At 59.1% G+C, this 16,950-nt stretch overlaps 1 protein-coding gene across 3 annotated transcripts; it reads left to right on the top strand.

Moving 5' to 3' along the window:
* Positions 1–2,027: 2,027 nt before the first annotated feature.
* On the top strand, positions 2,028–15,708 carry LOC115641416 (synaptosomal-associated protein 25-like). 3 transcript variants are annotated; one of them, XM_030544561.1, is made up of 8 exons: positions 2,028–2,103; positions 9,493–9,645; positions 11,143–11,184; positions 12,020–12,068; positions 13,029–13,146; positions 13,631–13,765; positions 14,351–14,495; positions 15,287–15,708. In XM_030544561.1, the coding sequence occupies exons 2-8, from the start codon at positions 9,574–9,576 to the stop codon at positions 15,353–15,355; spliced, it is 630 nt and encodes a 209-aa protein (XP_030400421.1). In that variant the 5' UTR covers positions 2,028–2,103; positions 9,493–9,573; the 3' UTR covers positions 15,356–15,708. The 3 variants fall into 3 exon arrangements, with proteins under 3 accessions (XP_030400421.1, XP_030400423.1, XP_030400422.1); XM_030544563.1 differs by having other exon boundaries at positions 2,030–2,103; positions 9,544–9,645; XM_030544562.1 differs by having other exon boundaries at positions 2,061–2,103; positions 9,450–9,645.
* Positions 15,709–16,950: the final 1,242 nt, after the last annotated feature.

The following is a 16,950-nucleotide window of genomic DNA, read 5'->3' as shown; positions in this document are numbered from 1 at the left end:
TCGGCCTGTCAGCTCTGCGGGGCAGTGTCCATCTTTTGTGTTCCAAGTTCATACAGCACCTGGCACAAGGGGGGGCCTGGCTCTGGACTGAGGTGCCTAGATGCTACCACAGTACAGGTAATACCAATACAAAAAGTCCAGGGCCTAACCCCATGGGGTGCTGGTCCACGCCTCACCCTGCCAGCTACCACAGTGCATTGAATAGCATTCCTCTCCCAGGGGAGGGGTGAGACTGAATTTGTGTATACAGTGCATTGCGCATTGCATGATCCTAACCATGAAGCTACAACCCACATCAAACTGTTATTCAATAGCAGCTGAACTGACGGTCTCCTGAGCAGGTGCCAGTGTCCACGCCCCTCCTCGTGCCCCATTCTCTGGGGCAGGTGCAGGGTCAGGGCTTAAGGCATAAAGCGACTCCGGTGAGCTGTGAACTGAATAACCTCGGCACACCCAGCGCGTAGAGGAACTGGTTCGGTCGGGGCCCCGAGCAGCCTGGCCACAGTTCAGCTGGCAGGTTGGGACAGGTGGGGCTGCCTGGTGGAGTGGTTCGCAGTTCAGCAGGCGTCCCCGTGAGACTGTTATGCCTTGAGGGAGGAAAGCACTCAGCTTGTTGTATTCACCGCCTGTTACCTTCTCTCCTGTGGGCTCAGCACAGCCCCTAATGCCGGCCCAGAGCCCCTGGCTGTTAGCACCACGGAGTCCTGGCTCCCAGCCTCCTTGCTCTAACCACTAGACCCCACTCCCCAGCTTGGAGCAGAACCCAGAAATCCTGGCTCTCAGTTCCCCCTGCTCGAATCACTAGGCCCACACGCCCTTCCAAGAGCTGGGCATGGAATCCAGGAGTCCTGACTCCCAGCCCACCTGCCTAACCACTGGACCCCAAGCCCACAGCTGAGAGTAGAATCCAGGAGTCCTGGTGGGGGTGCTGAAAGCTCTGTTTTTACCTCACCCCACCCCTGTAGCTGGGACCAGGATCAGAGCAGTGGCTCCGGGAAGGGGGAACACGGACAGGGGCAAGGGGGCCGAGACTGGGGATGCTGCTGGGGCGGCTGTGGAGCCCCAGATGCAGGGCCGGCAGCCTGCTCCCCATGTAGAACCTGGGGGTGCTGCACACCCTTACTTCCTGCGTCTGTGCCCAGCCCCCACTCCCTGTTCTAGCCACAAGACCCCACTGCCCTTCCAAAGCTGGGAGACGAACCCAGGAGTCCTGACTCACTGCCTGCTTAAGACAGCCACACTGTACATAGCCCGGCCTGAGCCCTATTACAAAGGGCCCCGTCATGCTGTGGCTGGTGCAGTCATGGGCGAGAGCAAAAAGGTACAGGGCTCTGCCAGCCGTCCCGACAGATCGGTCTGTCAACGGCGCCCCGCCCTGGCCCCTGGTCGAATCCATCACCCCCTGCCAGCTTATCCTCAGTCAGGCAGCTCCCCGCCAAGCACCAGTTCAAGCCACGACCTCTTTCCTCCTCAGAGGCGCGGGATTGAAGGCATGAGCGAGTCCGGATGCCACGTCCCTGCCAGGCTGCCCAGTGGGCTCTCAGATTGCTAGCAGGCCAGGTTGCTCGGGTTACAAAGAGGCCCATGTTACCAGGTTAGGTCACCAAGGTGCCCAGGTTGCCTGGTGCCAGGCCTGGTGGTTCAGGTTACCATGCCAAATTGCCCAGGTTGCAGTACCAAGCTGCCCAGGTGAGTTGTCCAGGTTACCATGCAAGTTGCCGGGCACGTTGCCCAGGTTACCATGCCAAGTTGCTGGGCACGTTGCCTGGGTTACCATACCAAGTTGCCGGGCACGTTGCCCGGGTTACCATGCCAAGTCGCCATCTCCAGCCTCCCTGCTCCCCAGCTAACGTCAGAGGTTGGAGGTTGCCCCTGGTAACAGCATCCTCAGGTGGGTGGGTGGGTACCAGCCTCAGGATCTTAACCCACCCTGTCCCGACCCCCTTTTGCTGGCAGCCAATGGGAAAGCATCATGAGCTGCCAATCAGGGCAACTGTCCAATGGGGGCCCCCTAGAGGTGGGGCCACCCCTCCAGAGGAGCAGAGGCTCTGAGCTGCTGCGACTAAACGCAGAACAGGGATCCTGGAACTGAATAAGCAACAGGTAAAAGGGGAGGGGCGGGGGCTGCAGGGGGATGGGGATCCCCCGGCCCTAGGGGTGGGGGCGGGTCTGTAGAGGGGAGGGTGGATGGGGCAGTGGGAGGGGATCTGGGCAAGGGGTGGAGGGTCTCTGGAGGAGGGTCTGGGGAGGAGGATGGAGAAAGGAGGGTGTGGTCTGGAGACAATTGGGGTGTCTAGAAAGGGGAGATGGGGGACTGAAGGGGGCTCTGGGGGAGGCTTCGGGGGGTCTGGGCAGATGGGGTCCATGAAGATTCCAGACAGGGGGTGGGGGCCTGAGGGGTGGGGCAGTCTGTGGTTGGGGAGGGTGGGGGGAAGCTGGTCAGCCAATCTTTCCACCCCCTCCCAGCCTCACGCTCCTATCTGAATCATTCCTGGGACTCTCCATGCCTCTGGGCTGGTCCTTTTCAGTCGCTGTACATTTGTATTGCTATTAGGTGTATTATGGTAGCACCGCGGGATCCCAGTATTGGATCAGGCCCCCATTATGCCAGGTGCTGTACAGAACAAAAAGACAATCCCAATATAAGTACTACGACGTAGAGCTTTTCTATTTACTATTCCCGTTTGCACTGTCATGTTTGGACGGGATCAAATCTGTCCCAGAGGGTCATTTTGAAGTTTCCGAATGGACGTGTTTGGAATTGTTGTGAACAGTTTCAAACGTTTGGTTTTGGGGACACAGCCCGGATTTCCCATGGTCAGGGCAGTCCCATGTTCCAAGGGGCTCTGGCTAGGGTGACTAGATGTCCCGATTTTATAGGGACAGTCCCAATTTTGGGGTCTTTTTCTTATATAGGCTCCTATTACCCTGCACCCCCGTCCTGATTTTTCACATTTGCTGTCTGATCACCCTAGCTCCGGCCGTGTGGGATGGTAACTGCGGCTTCCCCAGCTCCTGATCCCGTGGGCCCAGCACCCCCCACTCAGCTGGAGGCTCACTGATTTCAGCAGGAGCGGAGGGGCTCTCCGCACCACCCGGGAGGCACTTGGAACTAGTTAGAGCAGGGGGGACTTGGCACACAACAGGATCAAACCCTAAATGTGGCTGCTTGCAAAGAAGCCGGCTTTCCATCTGGCTATGGGTGAAATGGACCCGTGTCGTCGGCTGAGGGCTGGTCTGTGGGGCTGGGAGATGGAACCCAGAGAGAGGGAGTAACTTGCCCAAGGTTACGCAGTGAATCAGTGGCAGAGTTGGAACCAGGCCCTTAGCCCTGGTCCTTCCTGGGTCCTAATGTTGTATGAGGATCATAGGTGCGGTCTGGCCAAAGCACAAGGGGGCCCAGCTAAATTTCAGGTCTGGAGTTTACAAGGGTGGTTTCCTTAGTTTGCAGATCTGAGTGAGAATGGTCTATCCTAGTGGTTAGAGCAGGGTGGGGGGACTGGGAGTCAGGATCTACCTAAGATCTACCCCCAACTCTGGGAGGGGAGTGGTGTCTATTGGTTAGAACAGGAGACTGGGAGCCAGGACTCCTGGGTTCTTTCCTCAGCTCTGGGAGGGGAGGGGAGGTCTGTGAGTTAGAGCGGGGGGCCTGGGACTTATGATCCTTGGTTCTATTCCTCAGCACTGCCACTGGCTGGCTGTGACCTTCCCCTCTGCTCTGTGCCTCAGTTTCCCTCCATGTAAAATGAGGATAATGATCCTTCACAAGAGATTCAGAAACATCTCTATAGCATTCTGAGAGCCCTGGATGATGGTCGCTGAGTCGTGGCACGATGGATAATGTGTTCAGCGGAAGTTACAGTGCGGCGAAGTTTAGAACCACAGCGAGTCAGTGCCCTTCTCTGGCACTGCTCATCCAAGGAGCGCTGAGCTCCTCCCCGCTCCGCCCAGTGCTGTACTCCCCATGTTACAGAGGGGGAAACTGAGGCACAGAGCAGGGCAGGGACTTGCCCAAGGTCACCCAGTGAATGTGTGTGGGAGCTGGAAGGAGAATCCAGGACTCCTGGGAGTACTGACTCTAAGCCCCTCTTCCTCCCACACTTGCTCATCTATAATCATGAGCTCCCCCCACAGCCCGTGCCCCTGCCCTGCTCCCCCCAGCACCGCCTGCTGGGAGAGGTGAGGACTGGAATAGCCTGGGGCTGCCTCCACAGGCGGCTCCTGCCCCGCTCCCCACAGCGCCCCCTGCTGGGAGAACCTTTGCATAAGGGTCGCTGCCTCTAATTAGGTGTTATTTGAAGCTGCTCTGTTGGATTGTGGAAGGAGCGAAATTGAGCTCCAAGCCACCCTAAAAATGCCCCTTTGGGGTCCCCTATTTACACCCCGAGATTCCGTGGGCTCCCTTTATAACTCAGGAGACAGCCACATGCCTGTTGGGGGGATTGATCCTGGGATGGGTTGGAGGTGGGGTCTCATCAAGGGTCAATCGACCCCGGGCTGCAGGCCAGTCCCTCCCCGCCTCACGCAGACCTGGGGTGTTTATGATTTTCCTGGGAATCAGCCAGTTGAGGGGCTCTTGGCTGGTGCTCCGGCTCAGGTCCCCAGAGAGAAGACAGCGCATCAGGTGACTGAGTCATGGCCGGAAGCTGAAGCCTGGCCGTCGTGCCTCAGGGCTGTAGATGAGTCTGTTGCTATTGCTGTGATGGCGGAAAGCGCCCAGATGCTATGGGGATGGGCAGCAGCGGCATAAAACACTAAGACACATGCGCTTTTCCCTTCACTGTAAGGATCTCTCTCAGCACGTCAGCCTCCCCTGCCCTTCCTCTGACACCTCCAGTCATCCTGCCCCACTTCCTCTCCTGGCACCAGCCAAAGAGCCCTCATTAGGAGGCAGCTGATTGCAGCTGCTCACCTTGTTTTACAGATGGGGAAACCGAGGCACAAGGAAAGGCTGGGATTTGCCTGAACGGTCACACAGCACTTCACTGGCAGAGGCAGGATCTGAGCGCAGTCATCATGAGTCCGTGTCCACCCCCTCCTCACAGCTCTAACCGCTAGGCGCCACTCTGGGACTGGACCCCCGGCGGCCTGTGTCTTGCTCCCACCTGCTTGAACCATTAGGCAAATCTCCCTGTCGAAATGGGGAACAGAACCTGGGAGTCCCCGCTGAGCTCCCCCACCCTGCTCCCTGCAGCACAGCGCCCCCTAGCACTGCACTGGGGCTGGCACTGAGAGGGGAGAGCGCCCCCTGCTGAGCCCCCATCCTGCTCCCTGCGGCACAGCGCCCCCTAGCACCGTACTGGGGCTGGCACTGAGAGGGGAGAGCGCCCCCTACTGAGCCTCCACCCGGCTCCCTGCAGCACAGCGCCCCCTAGCACCGCACTGGGGCTGGCACTGAGAGGGGAGAGCCCCCCCTACTGAGCCTCCACCCTGCTCCCTGCGGCACAGCGCCCCCTAGCACCGCACTGGGGCTGGCACTGAGAGGGGAGAGCCCCCCCTACTGAGCCCCCACCCTGCTCCCTGCGGCACAGCGCCCCCTAGTACTGCACTGGGGCTGGCACTGAGAGGGGAGAGCCCCCCCTACTGAGCCCCCACCCTGCTCCCTGCGGCACAGCGCCCCCTAGCACCGCACTGGGGCTGGCACTGAGAGGGGAGAGCGCCCCCTGCTGAGCCCCCACCCTGCTTCCTGCAGCACAGCGCCCCCTAGCACCGCACTGGGGCTGGCACTGAGAGGGGAGAGCGCCCCCTGCTGAGCCCCCACCCTGCTCCCTGCGGCACAGCGCTCCCTTGCACGGCACTGGGGCTGGCACTGAGAGGGGAGAGCGCCCCCTACTGAGCCTCCACCCTGCTCCCTGCAGCACAGCGCCCCCTAGCACGGCACTGGGGCTGGCACTGAGAGGGGAGAGCGCCCCCTACTGAGCCTCCACCTGCTCCCTGCAGCACAGCACCCCCTAGCACCGCACTGGGGCTGGCACTGAGAGGGGAGAGCGCCCCCTACTGAGCCCCCACCCTGCTCCCTGCGGCACAGCGCCCCCTAGTGTCACATTGTGGTCAGCACTGACTGTGAGGAGAGGGGGCCCCTTACTGAGCTCCCATCCCTGCTCCCTGCCGCACAGCGCCCCCTAGTGCCCCATTGGGCTCAGTACTAGGAAGGAAGAGCGCCCCCTCTTGATACCCCCGTGTCACTGTTTGCAGCAGGGGGCGTCCCGGGTAGATCCAAGGATGCCTTTCTCCAGGCGCTGCCTCCGCTCCATACGCCCCGGCCTCAGAGCCTGGTTAGTAATCCCATCTGGGCGGCACAGCCCCCGGGCTGACACCCCCTGTCACCCTGCCCCACCTCCTCTCCTGGCACCAGCCAAAGAGCCCTCATTAGGAGGCAGCTGATTGCAGCTGCTCGCTTGTTGTGCACTGCGAGGTGTGCAAACTCAGCTCCTGTGGCGCTGGTCGCCCCCCCCACAACTCCCCAGCGAGGCATGTTAAAAATAGCCTGTCACTGGTTCCCCCTGCCACCCGGGAAAGGGGGCGTGTTGTGGCTGCGGGTGGGGAGGATACTTGGCAAATCTCTCTCCATACATTAGCAGAGGCGAAGCAACAGCTGAGCAGCTTGGCATAACATGAGGCCGTGGGGGAGCTGATTTAGATCTAGCAGCAAGGGGGCAGGGGTCTGGGGGTCTGGCCTGGTTCTGACCCATGTCAGTGTCGTGGGTTTGGCCCTAGCAGTGTTGGGGGGCTGCTTTAGATGGGGGGTGGGCGAGCTGAAACTGAATGAAAAAGACAGGGTCGAAAATCAGATCGGGGACAACGAAAGACAAATACAGAGGGAGCGTGAAGGGCGCTCTGAGGAACGATGGGACGCGGGAGATCTGGAGGCGCAGACTCCCTCAGTGACCATGGACCAGTCACTGCAGTGCTCTGTGCCTCAGTTTACCCATCTGTAATGAGGAAAACAGCCCTTCCTTTGTCTGTTTAGTCTGTTTAGCTCTTTGGGGCAGGGACTGTCTCTCACTCTGTCTGTGCAGTGGGACCCTGTTCTTGGTTGGGGTCTGGGCAGCGCCAGGCACAACAGGGCCCTGATCTTGGTCGGGGTCTGGGCAGTGTCCGGTGCAACAGGGCCCTGATCTCGGTTGGTGTCTGTGCAGTGTCCAGCACAATGAGGCCCTGATCTTGGTTGAGGTCTGGGCAGCACCCGGCGCAACGGGGCCCTGATCTCGGTTGGGGTCTGTACAGCGCCCAGCACTACGGGGCCCTGATCTTAGTTGGAGTCTGTGCAGTGCCTGGCACAACGGGGCCCTGATCTCGGTCGGGGTCTGTGCAGCGCCTGCCGCAACGGGGCCCTGATCTCAGTCGGGGTCTGTGCAGCGCCTGCCGCAACGGGGCCCTGATCTCAGTCGGAGTCTGTGCAGCGCCTGGCACAATGGGTCTTGATTCCTGATCAGGGTATCTAGATGCTTGCTGAACAGAGTCAAAGCCCATCTAGCCTGGTCTCCCGTCTCCGACAACTCCCAGCACTGGCTGCAACAGAGAAAAGTATCAGAACCCCGCCTCATCCCGACCTCTCCCAGAGATCAGCGGAAATCCTGAAGCGGGAGGTTTCTCTCCCTGTCTGGATTTACACCTTCCCAATGAATCGTTTCCAGATAAGGAACAGAGCCGAACTCAAACTCACTCTTTATGGTTGGATCCTTCCGGGGGCCATTTCAAATCACTGAATTCCAGGGAGGACCGTGGAGGACACCATGAGACTGAGAATTAACGAGTTGATTTAAATTAAAAATCACGAGTGAAAGCAAACGGCCCTTCCAAAAGAACCAGCCCCTGCGTGGATACTCACTGTCATCGGACCCAGGCTGAGAAGAATGGACAGAAAATCCTCTTGCTAACAGCACCCCGATGCAGATGAGTGCGCTGCTCAAAAACCAGGGTACAGCCCTTTCCCTAGCCAATTATAACAACACTCCTTAATGGATTAAACCTGCTCTGGCCCGATCTGTATTTTGGCTGCTGTATTTAAGCCCGGACCCCAAATATTGCCTACTTCTTTATTGGCTGTTGTCCAACATCGTTTGAATTGTCATTTGTGTCAATGCAAATGCTGTAATTGCTACTATTCTGCAACACCCCCAAATTCCCCTACAACACCGGCCAGAAACCCCCCCAGGTCACATCTTCATAGAATCACGGAATATCAGTGTTGGAAGAGACCTCAGTAGATCATCTAGTCCAACCCCCTGCTCAAAGCAGGACCAATCCCCCAGACAGACTTTTACCCCAGTTCCCTAAATGGCCCCCTCAAGGATTGAATTTACAACCCTGGATTTAGCAGGCCAATGCTCAAACCGCTGAGCTATCCCTCCCTCCCATCTATTAATCTCTTTTGTTCACACTTAGCTTTAATAATACGGAGCCTAAAGTCCTGCTCTGTACTTGCCTTTCAGCACGTTTGCAATTAGCAGACGCCTACGCGATTTTATAGGGACAGTCCTGATTTTGGGGTCTGATACAGGCTCCTATTACCCCCCACCCCCTGTCCCGATTTTCCACACTTGCAGTCAGGTCACCCTATACGCGACCCCATAGGCTGCACTGTTTTCTTAGCCTCAACTCTCCTGCCCCAGTAGATTCTTGTTCTCCATATCAAAGTCTGACCTGTTTTTGACTCTTGCCCATGTGACGCTGGGTTGTCGGCAGCGGGGCTGGGACCTGCGACTTCTGGATCTTAATGCGTGAGCCTCTCCGTCTCCTGTCTGAGCTAAAAGTCCCTGCTCACTTCATTAAGGCTCTGGCAGGTTCAAGCACATGTATGTGGCCACCACTAAAGGGAGACAGAGCGCCACCCAGAGGCGGTGTTGGTTGCATTAATTCCCATCCTCAGTGTCATCCGGTGGCAGTCAGTTCCGCAGGCTGGCGCCTCGGGTGAAGAAGCATTTCCTGGTGTTGGGTTTGAATTCCCACGTTAGTTCCATCGCCTGTCGCTGAGTGATGAGACGGGGTCCCTGCCCAACCTCCCTTCTCTCTCCTGGGCAGAGTGTTTCTCACGTCCCCTCCTATTCACGCCTCTCTAACGTAACATTCCCCGTCATTTCAGTCCCTCTTCATATGTTTTTCCCCCCTTGAGCTTTCTCCATCTGTCTGTGACCCTTCCCTCCATCCCTCCCAACCCAGCACTCCCCTCCACCCCTCCAGGGACCCCCCCCTTCTTCCCCCACCCAACACCTCCGATCACTCTTCATCCATCCATCCATCCAGGACACCGCCTCCCCCTCATCTATAAATAAATGCCAGTCCCTTCTAGCCTTGGACACTGTGCTGAGTTCTCCAACCAATAGGATTCATATACACACCCTGGTGGAGAGCTAACCCACAGCCCAAGGGATTTGGACACCTCCATCATGGGTGATGTGTCTAAGCCCCCTGGGCTGGAAATCTCAGCCTTTGTCTGCTGCTTGCAGGGCTATGGACACTAGCGTAGCTGCTTTACGTCGCCCCCTGCAGGTGATCTGGGAGAGGACATAAGCGGAGCCTGTCCCTTGTGTGTTCTCGAAGGCACTCGCCCTCCACCGGGGAGCCTGCAGGATGGCAGCCAACGGCACAGTGGGGCCTGAATCGCAGGAGATGCAGCGCCGCGTGGATCAGATCACAGATGAGGTGAGCAGGGAGGAGGGCACTGGAGCCAGCTGTAGCATCCCAGAGCGCCTGGCACTGGGGCAGGTGTGTGAATACCCCCACTGCAGAAACTGAGGCACCGAGAGTGGAGGTGACTTGGGCAAGACCAGACTGCAAGTCAGTGGCAGAGTCCTGACTCCAGCCTGCCTGCCCTAACCCACTAGCCCCCGTTCCCCTCCCAGAGCTGGGGAGAGAACCCAGGAGTCCTGACTCCAGCCTGCCTGCTTTAACCACTAGCCCCCGCTCCCCTCCCAGAGCTGGGGAGAGAACCCAGGAGTCCTGACTCCAAGCACCTAGGGGAACAGGGGAAAGATGGGGCCAGAGAGAACAAAGGGATCCGAACTGCCTTGAGGGGACTAGAGCGAGGCCCAGGTGGAGGGGAAGGAAATCCCAGCCTCTGCCCCTGATGGTGACTGATGGGCTGAAAATGCCCACTGGGGACGTGGCAGCTCCTGAACTGGGCGCTTAATCACTGGGAACCTGTTCCTGAGCTGCAGAGGAGCAGGGAATACGGTGGCCCCCGAAGGGCCATTGGGAAGCAGCTGGCGCCTGTGAGCCTTGTTTCCCTTTCAGCCGGAACAATGGGCTCCACCTAGCAGGTGGTGAATTCATCCCCTCCCAGGGCACACAGAGGGCAGCGGATGGGCAGGGCAGGAGCCAAGGGATTTGGGGGCTGCCCCACAGCAGGACTGCTGCTGGCAAGGAGGTCATTTTAGGGGGCCCGGGAGGGGACAGATTCAGTGATCGCAGGGCAGACACCTCCCTGGGTCTCTCAATGCAAAGCCCACACAGATAGATTATAACAGCCACACAGTGGGGATTGGGGCCCTGTTGCACCAGGTGCTGCCCAGACACACAGCGACCGAGATCGGGGCCCTGTCACGCCGGGCGCTGCCCAGACACACAGTGACTGAGATCAGGGCCCCGTTGCACCAGGTGCTGCCCAGACACACAGCGACTGAGATCAAGGCCCCATCAGGTCGGGCGCTGCCCGGATGCATCACAAGGGCCTAGAGAGCTTTCAGTCTAAATAGACAAGGGAAGGATTATCATCCATCTTTTATAGGTGGGGAAACTGAGGCACACTCACTCACCCAAGGTCTTGTGGGGCTGAGACAGAAATCAAACCCAGATCCCCTGCGTACCCATGTAACATCATAACCATGAGGCTGGGGGGCCAGCCTGTCTCCCCTCCATAACATCCCCCAGACCCCACCCCACATGCTCTCCCCCAGCTCCTTTCATTCTGCAGAGCATTTTCAGGAAAGCTTATGCAGGGAAGGCACTTGCTGCAGGAAGGCTTGCTGTGGTTTTGTTGCGCTGTTGAAAGGCCGTGCCCCAGAGGTAGCTGCACTTCAGTTGCCTGCCCCGTATGCAGCGCTGAACTCCTCAGCCGGGGCGCGTGCTCTCTGCCGATGGGAGTGCCGGGCTGCGCTTCTTGTACCAACACAACCCCCTGTTCTCTGTCCTCCCCTGCAGTCGCTGGAGAGCACCCGCCGGATGCTGCATATGGTGGAAGAGGTAAGAGCTGAGCCAGGACCCCAGGGGTTATCGGGGGGTGTCCCTTGGCACCCCCTTTAGTACAGAGCTGTGCAGCAGCTGATGGCAAAGGCAGCTGTGCCTTGGGGCTGGTAAACTGGAGTCCCGGTTGGAATTGGGCAGGGCACTGCTGTGGGGAAGCTCACAGCAGTAGAGATCCCAGCCAGGTACGGGAAGGGCTCTCTTGTGGGGAAGTTCACTGCACCAGAGTCCTTGGCAGGGCACTGCTGCGGGGAAGCTCACAGCACCAGAGTCCCTTGCAGGGCACTGCTGTGGGGAAGTTTGCAGCATTGGCGTTCCTAGCAGGGCACTGCTGCGGGGAAGCTCACAGCACCAGAGTCCCTGGCAGGGCACTGCTGTGGGGAAACTCGCAGCACCAGAGTCCCTGCACAGGGCACTGCTGTGGGGAAGCTCACAACACCAGCGTCCCTGGCAGGGCACTGCTGTGGGGAAGCTCACAGCACTGGTGTTCCTGGCAGGGCACTGCTGTGGGGAAGCTCACAGCACTGGTGTTCCTGGCAGGGCACTGCTGTGGGGAAGCTCACAGCACTGGTGTCCCTGGCAGGGCACTGCTGTGGGGAAGCTCACAGCACTGGTGTTCCTGGCAGGGCACTGCTGTGGGAAGCTCACAGCACCATGTCCCTGGCAGGGCACTTCTGTGGGGAAGCTCACAGCACCAGTGTCTCTGGCAGGGCACTGCTGCGAGGAAGCTCACAGCATCTGGCATCAGAGCGCTGTTCTGAGGTTGGTGTCCCAGTGGCTGGGCCAGGGTTTGCTAACACCCCCCCCCCCCCACTTCCCTCCTCTCCCGTCGCAGAGCAAAGATGCTGGGATCCAGATCTTGGTGATGCTGGATGAACAGGGAGGTGAGGAAGAGGCTGAGGGACGGGGCGGGGGGAGAGCAGGACGCAGCCAGTGTGTGCCTGGGAGGGACAATCCCAGAACCGCCCCCCCCCGTCACTCCTGTCGCAGACCCACCCAGCTGGATCAGCACCGGCTCCAGTTTAAGGCTGGATCCCCCTGAGTTCTGCTGGATCCAGGCCTGGTCCCAGATGGTTCCCGAGACCCCGCTGCTTGGCTGTGTGGCTCCCAACTCCCATGGGCGTGGGGGGGGGGTGCACCAGCGCTAGGGAAGGGGCAGAGCTGGCTCATAACGTGAGAGAGTGGGGGTGGGGGTGGGGGAGCCAGCTCCAGTATCCGCCCCTCAGTAACTCACAGCTATGGTGACTGGAGTCCAAGCTGGAACTGGCCAGGGCACTGCTGTGAGGAAGCTCACAGCACTGAATTCTCAGTGTGTGGGGGGCACTCTCCATTGGCTCCCCATCCCCCCCCCATTACTCTCATCTGGGAGGGGCGAACTCCAGCCCCGTAGGTTATTTGTACCTGGGGATGAACCTCAAGACCTGAACCCCCCTGGTATCCCTGAATTCCCCATTACCCCACCCTGGGTTCATGCATCCTGAGACAGCCCCGGGCTCCTCCTAACTGGGGGCAGGTCCAGGTGAAGACTCAATCCATTGCCAGCCTCGAGCCTGCCCCCCATCAGGGGCTCCCCTAACCCCCTAGGGACTCCTCCAACCCTATGGCCTCATCTGCCCCCCAACACCCTGCTCCATGGACTCCCCCAGCCCTGTGGCCTCATCTGCCCCCCCAACACCATGCCTCATAGACTCCCCCAGGCCTATGGCCTCATCTCCCACCCACACAGTCCCCCAGCCCTACGGCTTCCTCTGCCCCCAACACCCTGCCCCACAGACTCCCCCAGCCCTACAGCCTCATCTGCCCCCCTGGCCTCGGCACTCACCTGCCCCTCACCCCCTCTCCAGAACAGCTGGACCGGATTGACGAGGGGCTGGACCAGATCAACCAGGACATGAAGGAGGCAGAGAAGAACCTGACAGACATGGCCAAGTGCTGCGGCCTCTGCGTCTGCCCCTGTGCCAAGTAGGTGCCCCCCACCCCTGCCTGGAAGGGGAGACACCCCTGTGATCTGCTGCTCCATCGCCTTCGCCCTGCTGGCCCCATCCCCATGCGACAATGCAGCCTCCCCACACCCCTGCATCTCAGGGCGCCTGGGGGGCACGGGGCAGCCCTGTGAGATCAGACACCAGCCGGGTTTGGGGGGCAACCCTGTGGGACCAGACCCTAGCTGGGTTTGGGGGCAGACCTGTGAGATCAGACTCCAGCTGGGTTTTGGGGGCAGCCCTGTGCGATCAGACTCCAGCCGGGTTTTGGGGGGCTACCCTGTGAGATCAGACCCCAGCCGGGTTTGGGGGCAGCCCTGTGGGATCAGACTCCAGCTGGGTTCGGGGGCAACCCTGTGGGGTCTGACCCCAGCCAAGGAAAAGGGGCGACCTGGCTGCCCTGGTTGGGGTCAGACCCCCCAGGCCTGTGTCCCACTGGCTCCCCCCATCCTTGTTTTACTGAGGCTGAAGAACATCAAGGCCAGTGAGGCGTACAAGGCCGTCTGGGGCAACACCCAGGACGGGGTGGTCTCCACGCAGCCCTCGCGGGTGGCAGACGAAAGGGAGCAGATGATCATGAGCGGTGACTACATCCACAGGTAGGGCCAGCGGGACCCCCCCCCAGGTGCCTCCCAGGGGCGGAGCCCAGCTGAGCCCCCTTGGGCTGAGAGCCCATCGGCTGGGGTCCCACTGGGAGTGGAATGGGTGGCTCAGGAAGAGGTTCTCTCGCTGGGGGGGGACCCCAAACCCCTTAGGTTATTTACATCTGGGGGGGACCTCAAGTCCAGGTTCTTGAGACAGTCCTGCGGGGTTCTGGACCATCAGAGACTCGATGCTTCAGCGTGGTGTTAGGGGGCAGGATGGGGGGCTTAATAGGGGGTGCTCGCCCCTCAGAGTTGGTGCTGGCTTCCATGGAGAGGGGCTCAGAAAAGACGACCTGTCTGGGGAACAGTCCTGAATGGGGAAGGAGCGGGAATCCAAGGTCTTATAAAGCCCACAGAGATGCAGTCACTGGCTAAACAGCTCCCTCTAGTGGCCGCAGCCTGCATCGAGGATAACAGCCTGCTACTGCCCCGTCGCAGAGGGAGCTATTCCCTTCACCCAGGCAGCAGAGAGGCTGGCGCTGTTAGTGCTTGGGGTCAGAGCAGGACGCTCCCCACCTTACGTGGGGGTGGATCTTCCAGAATAACAAATGACGCGCGGGAGGACGAGATGGAGGAGAACCTGGTGCAGGTGGGGAGCATCCTGGGCAATTTGAAGAGCATGGCGCTGGACGTGGGCAATGAGATCGACATCCAGAACAAGCAGGTGGACAAGATCATGGAGAAGGTGAGCGTTGCGCGGCCATACGCCCGCCTCCCCACCCAGCGACAGCCTTGGGGCAGGAGCCCGGTTGTCTGCAGTGGGCGACAAAGGTGGAGGGGATGCTGTAGAGGGCTGGAGATGGGGCAGTATCTTGTCCCACTAAGGAGCCAGGCTGAGAACCCCCTCCAGCTCGGTTCACTCCTCGGCCATCAGCTGCTCCCCGGCCCAAGGAGGGTGGGCTACCAGCCGAGCACGCTCACCCGGCGCCGCACACTTGTGAATCGTGCTCTGCATCCCGCTCCAGCTGGGGGATACCAGCCCAGCTACTGCTGCTGGCCGAAGGAGCGAGTCCCTCCTTGAATTCAAGGTGCAGAGAAAGGCTGCTAGGAGCGTGGGGGGAAGGGAGGAGTTGAGCCCGGCAAAACTCAGGCAGAGGGTGAAGGGTTTGGGACAGTAGAAGGGTTAGGGGGGTGAGGAGGAAAACAACCAAACTGGGTCAAAGATGGAGCATGCTCAGTGTCTGACGGGGTTGGCAAGGGATGGGATTGGAGGACCCAGTGACCCCTTTCCAGTGCAATGTTCAAGTGGGAGAGTCCTGGGTTCGAAACCCCCTGGCGGCAGCTGGCGAGGGGCTAGATCTGCACCCGTAGGCCAAGCGCTCCCAGGTGGTCCCCGCCCGCCCGCCTGCTTGGGAACTAGGATCCTAGGTTGCTCTGTGTGTGTGTGTGTGTGCGGGGGGGGTTTGCTGCCCCTAACGGAGCCGTGGCCCCTGGAGTTGTCTCCTCCCGTTCCACCGCCGCCTCCTCTCCCCGCAGGTCACCGTGAATGAAGATCGCATCCAGGAAGCCAACACCCGGGCCAAGAAGATTCTAAAAAATGCTTGAGACGCCGCTCCACGTGCTCTCCCGCTTCGCTGCCCCCCCACCCTCACCCCGGCTCCTGGTCGCAGCTGTCTGTCTGTCCGTCCGTCCCTGCTGTCCAACGTGCCCTGGAGTCTCTGGTGCCGTGTGTTAGGTGGAGCCTCGGCTGTTTGGGGCGGGCGTAGCGTGTGTGCACTGCCATTGCTCTTAGCGGATAACAGCCTAACTATGGCAGCTAGCTAGGGGAGCTCCTCCTGTAGCTCCAGTGCGAGAGGGTTGTCTCTGGGTGCTGAAGGTTGTAGGCTCAGTCGCAGTTGGGAGGGCGGAGTACGCTACAGACACAGTAACTCCATGTGTTGTGGGGGGAAGGAATCTTTATATCCTCTTGGGGGTACACATGTGAAACCCCCCCCCACTGTAGGAAAGGCAGACCCCTGTGCATCATGCCCCAATGCAGAGACTCAGAAGGAGGAATCTGCCCTGAACTTTCTCCCAGTCGGGTGGAATTTTTGGGGCGCAACATTTGGATATTTGGTTCTATTTTCAAACTGTCACAGCCCTGCCTCCCATGGCACCCTAATCTCCCCCACCCCTCCTCTTGTGATTGGGGCCTCATGCCCCGCTTCCCCTCCTGCCACCCATGCCCCTACCTTTGAGGCTTCTCCCCCTGGCTGAGATGGGTTTTCCCAGGGGCAGATAGTGAGTGCTGGGGGAGGGCCAGTCAGATGTGCGATTGGGCAGGCCTCTGCCATCGAGAGAGAAATGGGGAGGGGGTGAGAGGGAGACAGGGATTTTCTTGTGCGTTATCCCAGCCAACTTTGGGTTCCGAGCAGCCTATGATTTTATGAAGCACGTTAATCTGTGGAACTCCACACCACAAGATATTAATAATCCCTAGATATTAATAATTCATAGATCTCAAACACTTTACAAAAGGGAGTGGTGGTGTCAGTATCACTATCCCCATTTTACAGATGGGGAAACTGAGGCACAGAGAAGGGAAGTGACTTGCCCAGGCTCACCCAGCAGGCTAGAGCTGGGAATAGACCCCAGGTCTCCTGAGTCCCATTCCAGTGCTCTATCCACTAGGCCACGCTTTTCTGAAAAAAGCCCATCTATCAACTGACACAAATGCTTCAGTAGCTAAATGAAGCCAAACAGGATTGATGGGACAGCTGAATCAGAGAGGGGTCAGGCTAGAGGCTTGCCTGGTTCAATTCTCCACTCCATCCTTCCCTGTTAACCTGTGGAACCCCCCACCACTGAATACTCGCAAATATTTCATTAACTAACTGACGAGAAACAGGAGTAATGGGAGAGATGAATCAGAGAATGGGGACATCAAAGATTTCCCTGGTTCAGTTCCCCCTCCATCCTTTGCTGGTAACCTGCGGAACTCCCCGCCACAGGATATTCCCCTAAGCAAATGTTTCATAAACGAAATGAAGGGAAATAGGACTGATGGGACGGCTGGATTGGGGAGGTGGGACGCATGCTGATGACTCCCTGGGTTCTATCCCTCTCTGTGTGTGTGTGTTTGGTTTTCAAACGTATCTGTCACTGTGACACCGAAGCCCCTGTCTGTGTGAGGGGCTTTCTTTATATTTATCCGTGATGTA

Source organism: Gopherus evgoodei, unplaced genomic scaffold (genome assembly GCF_007399415.2).
Source record: "Gopherus evgoodei ecotype Sinaloan lineage unplaced genomic scaffold, rGopEvg1_v1.p scaffold_34_arrow_ctg1, whole genome shotgun sequence".
Lineage (NCBI taxonomy): Eukaryota > Metazoa > Chordata > Testudines > Testudinidae > Gopherus > Gopherus evgoodei.
Note: the sequence above shows the minus strand (reverse complement) of the source record. Positions and strands in the feature narration are given on the sequence as shown.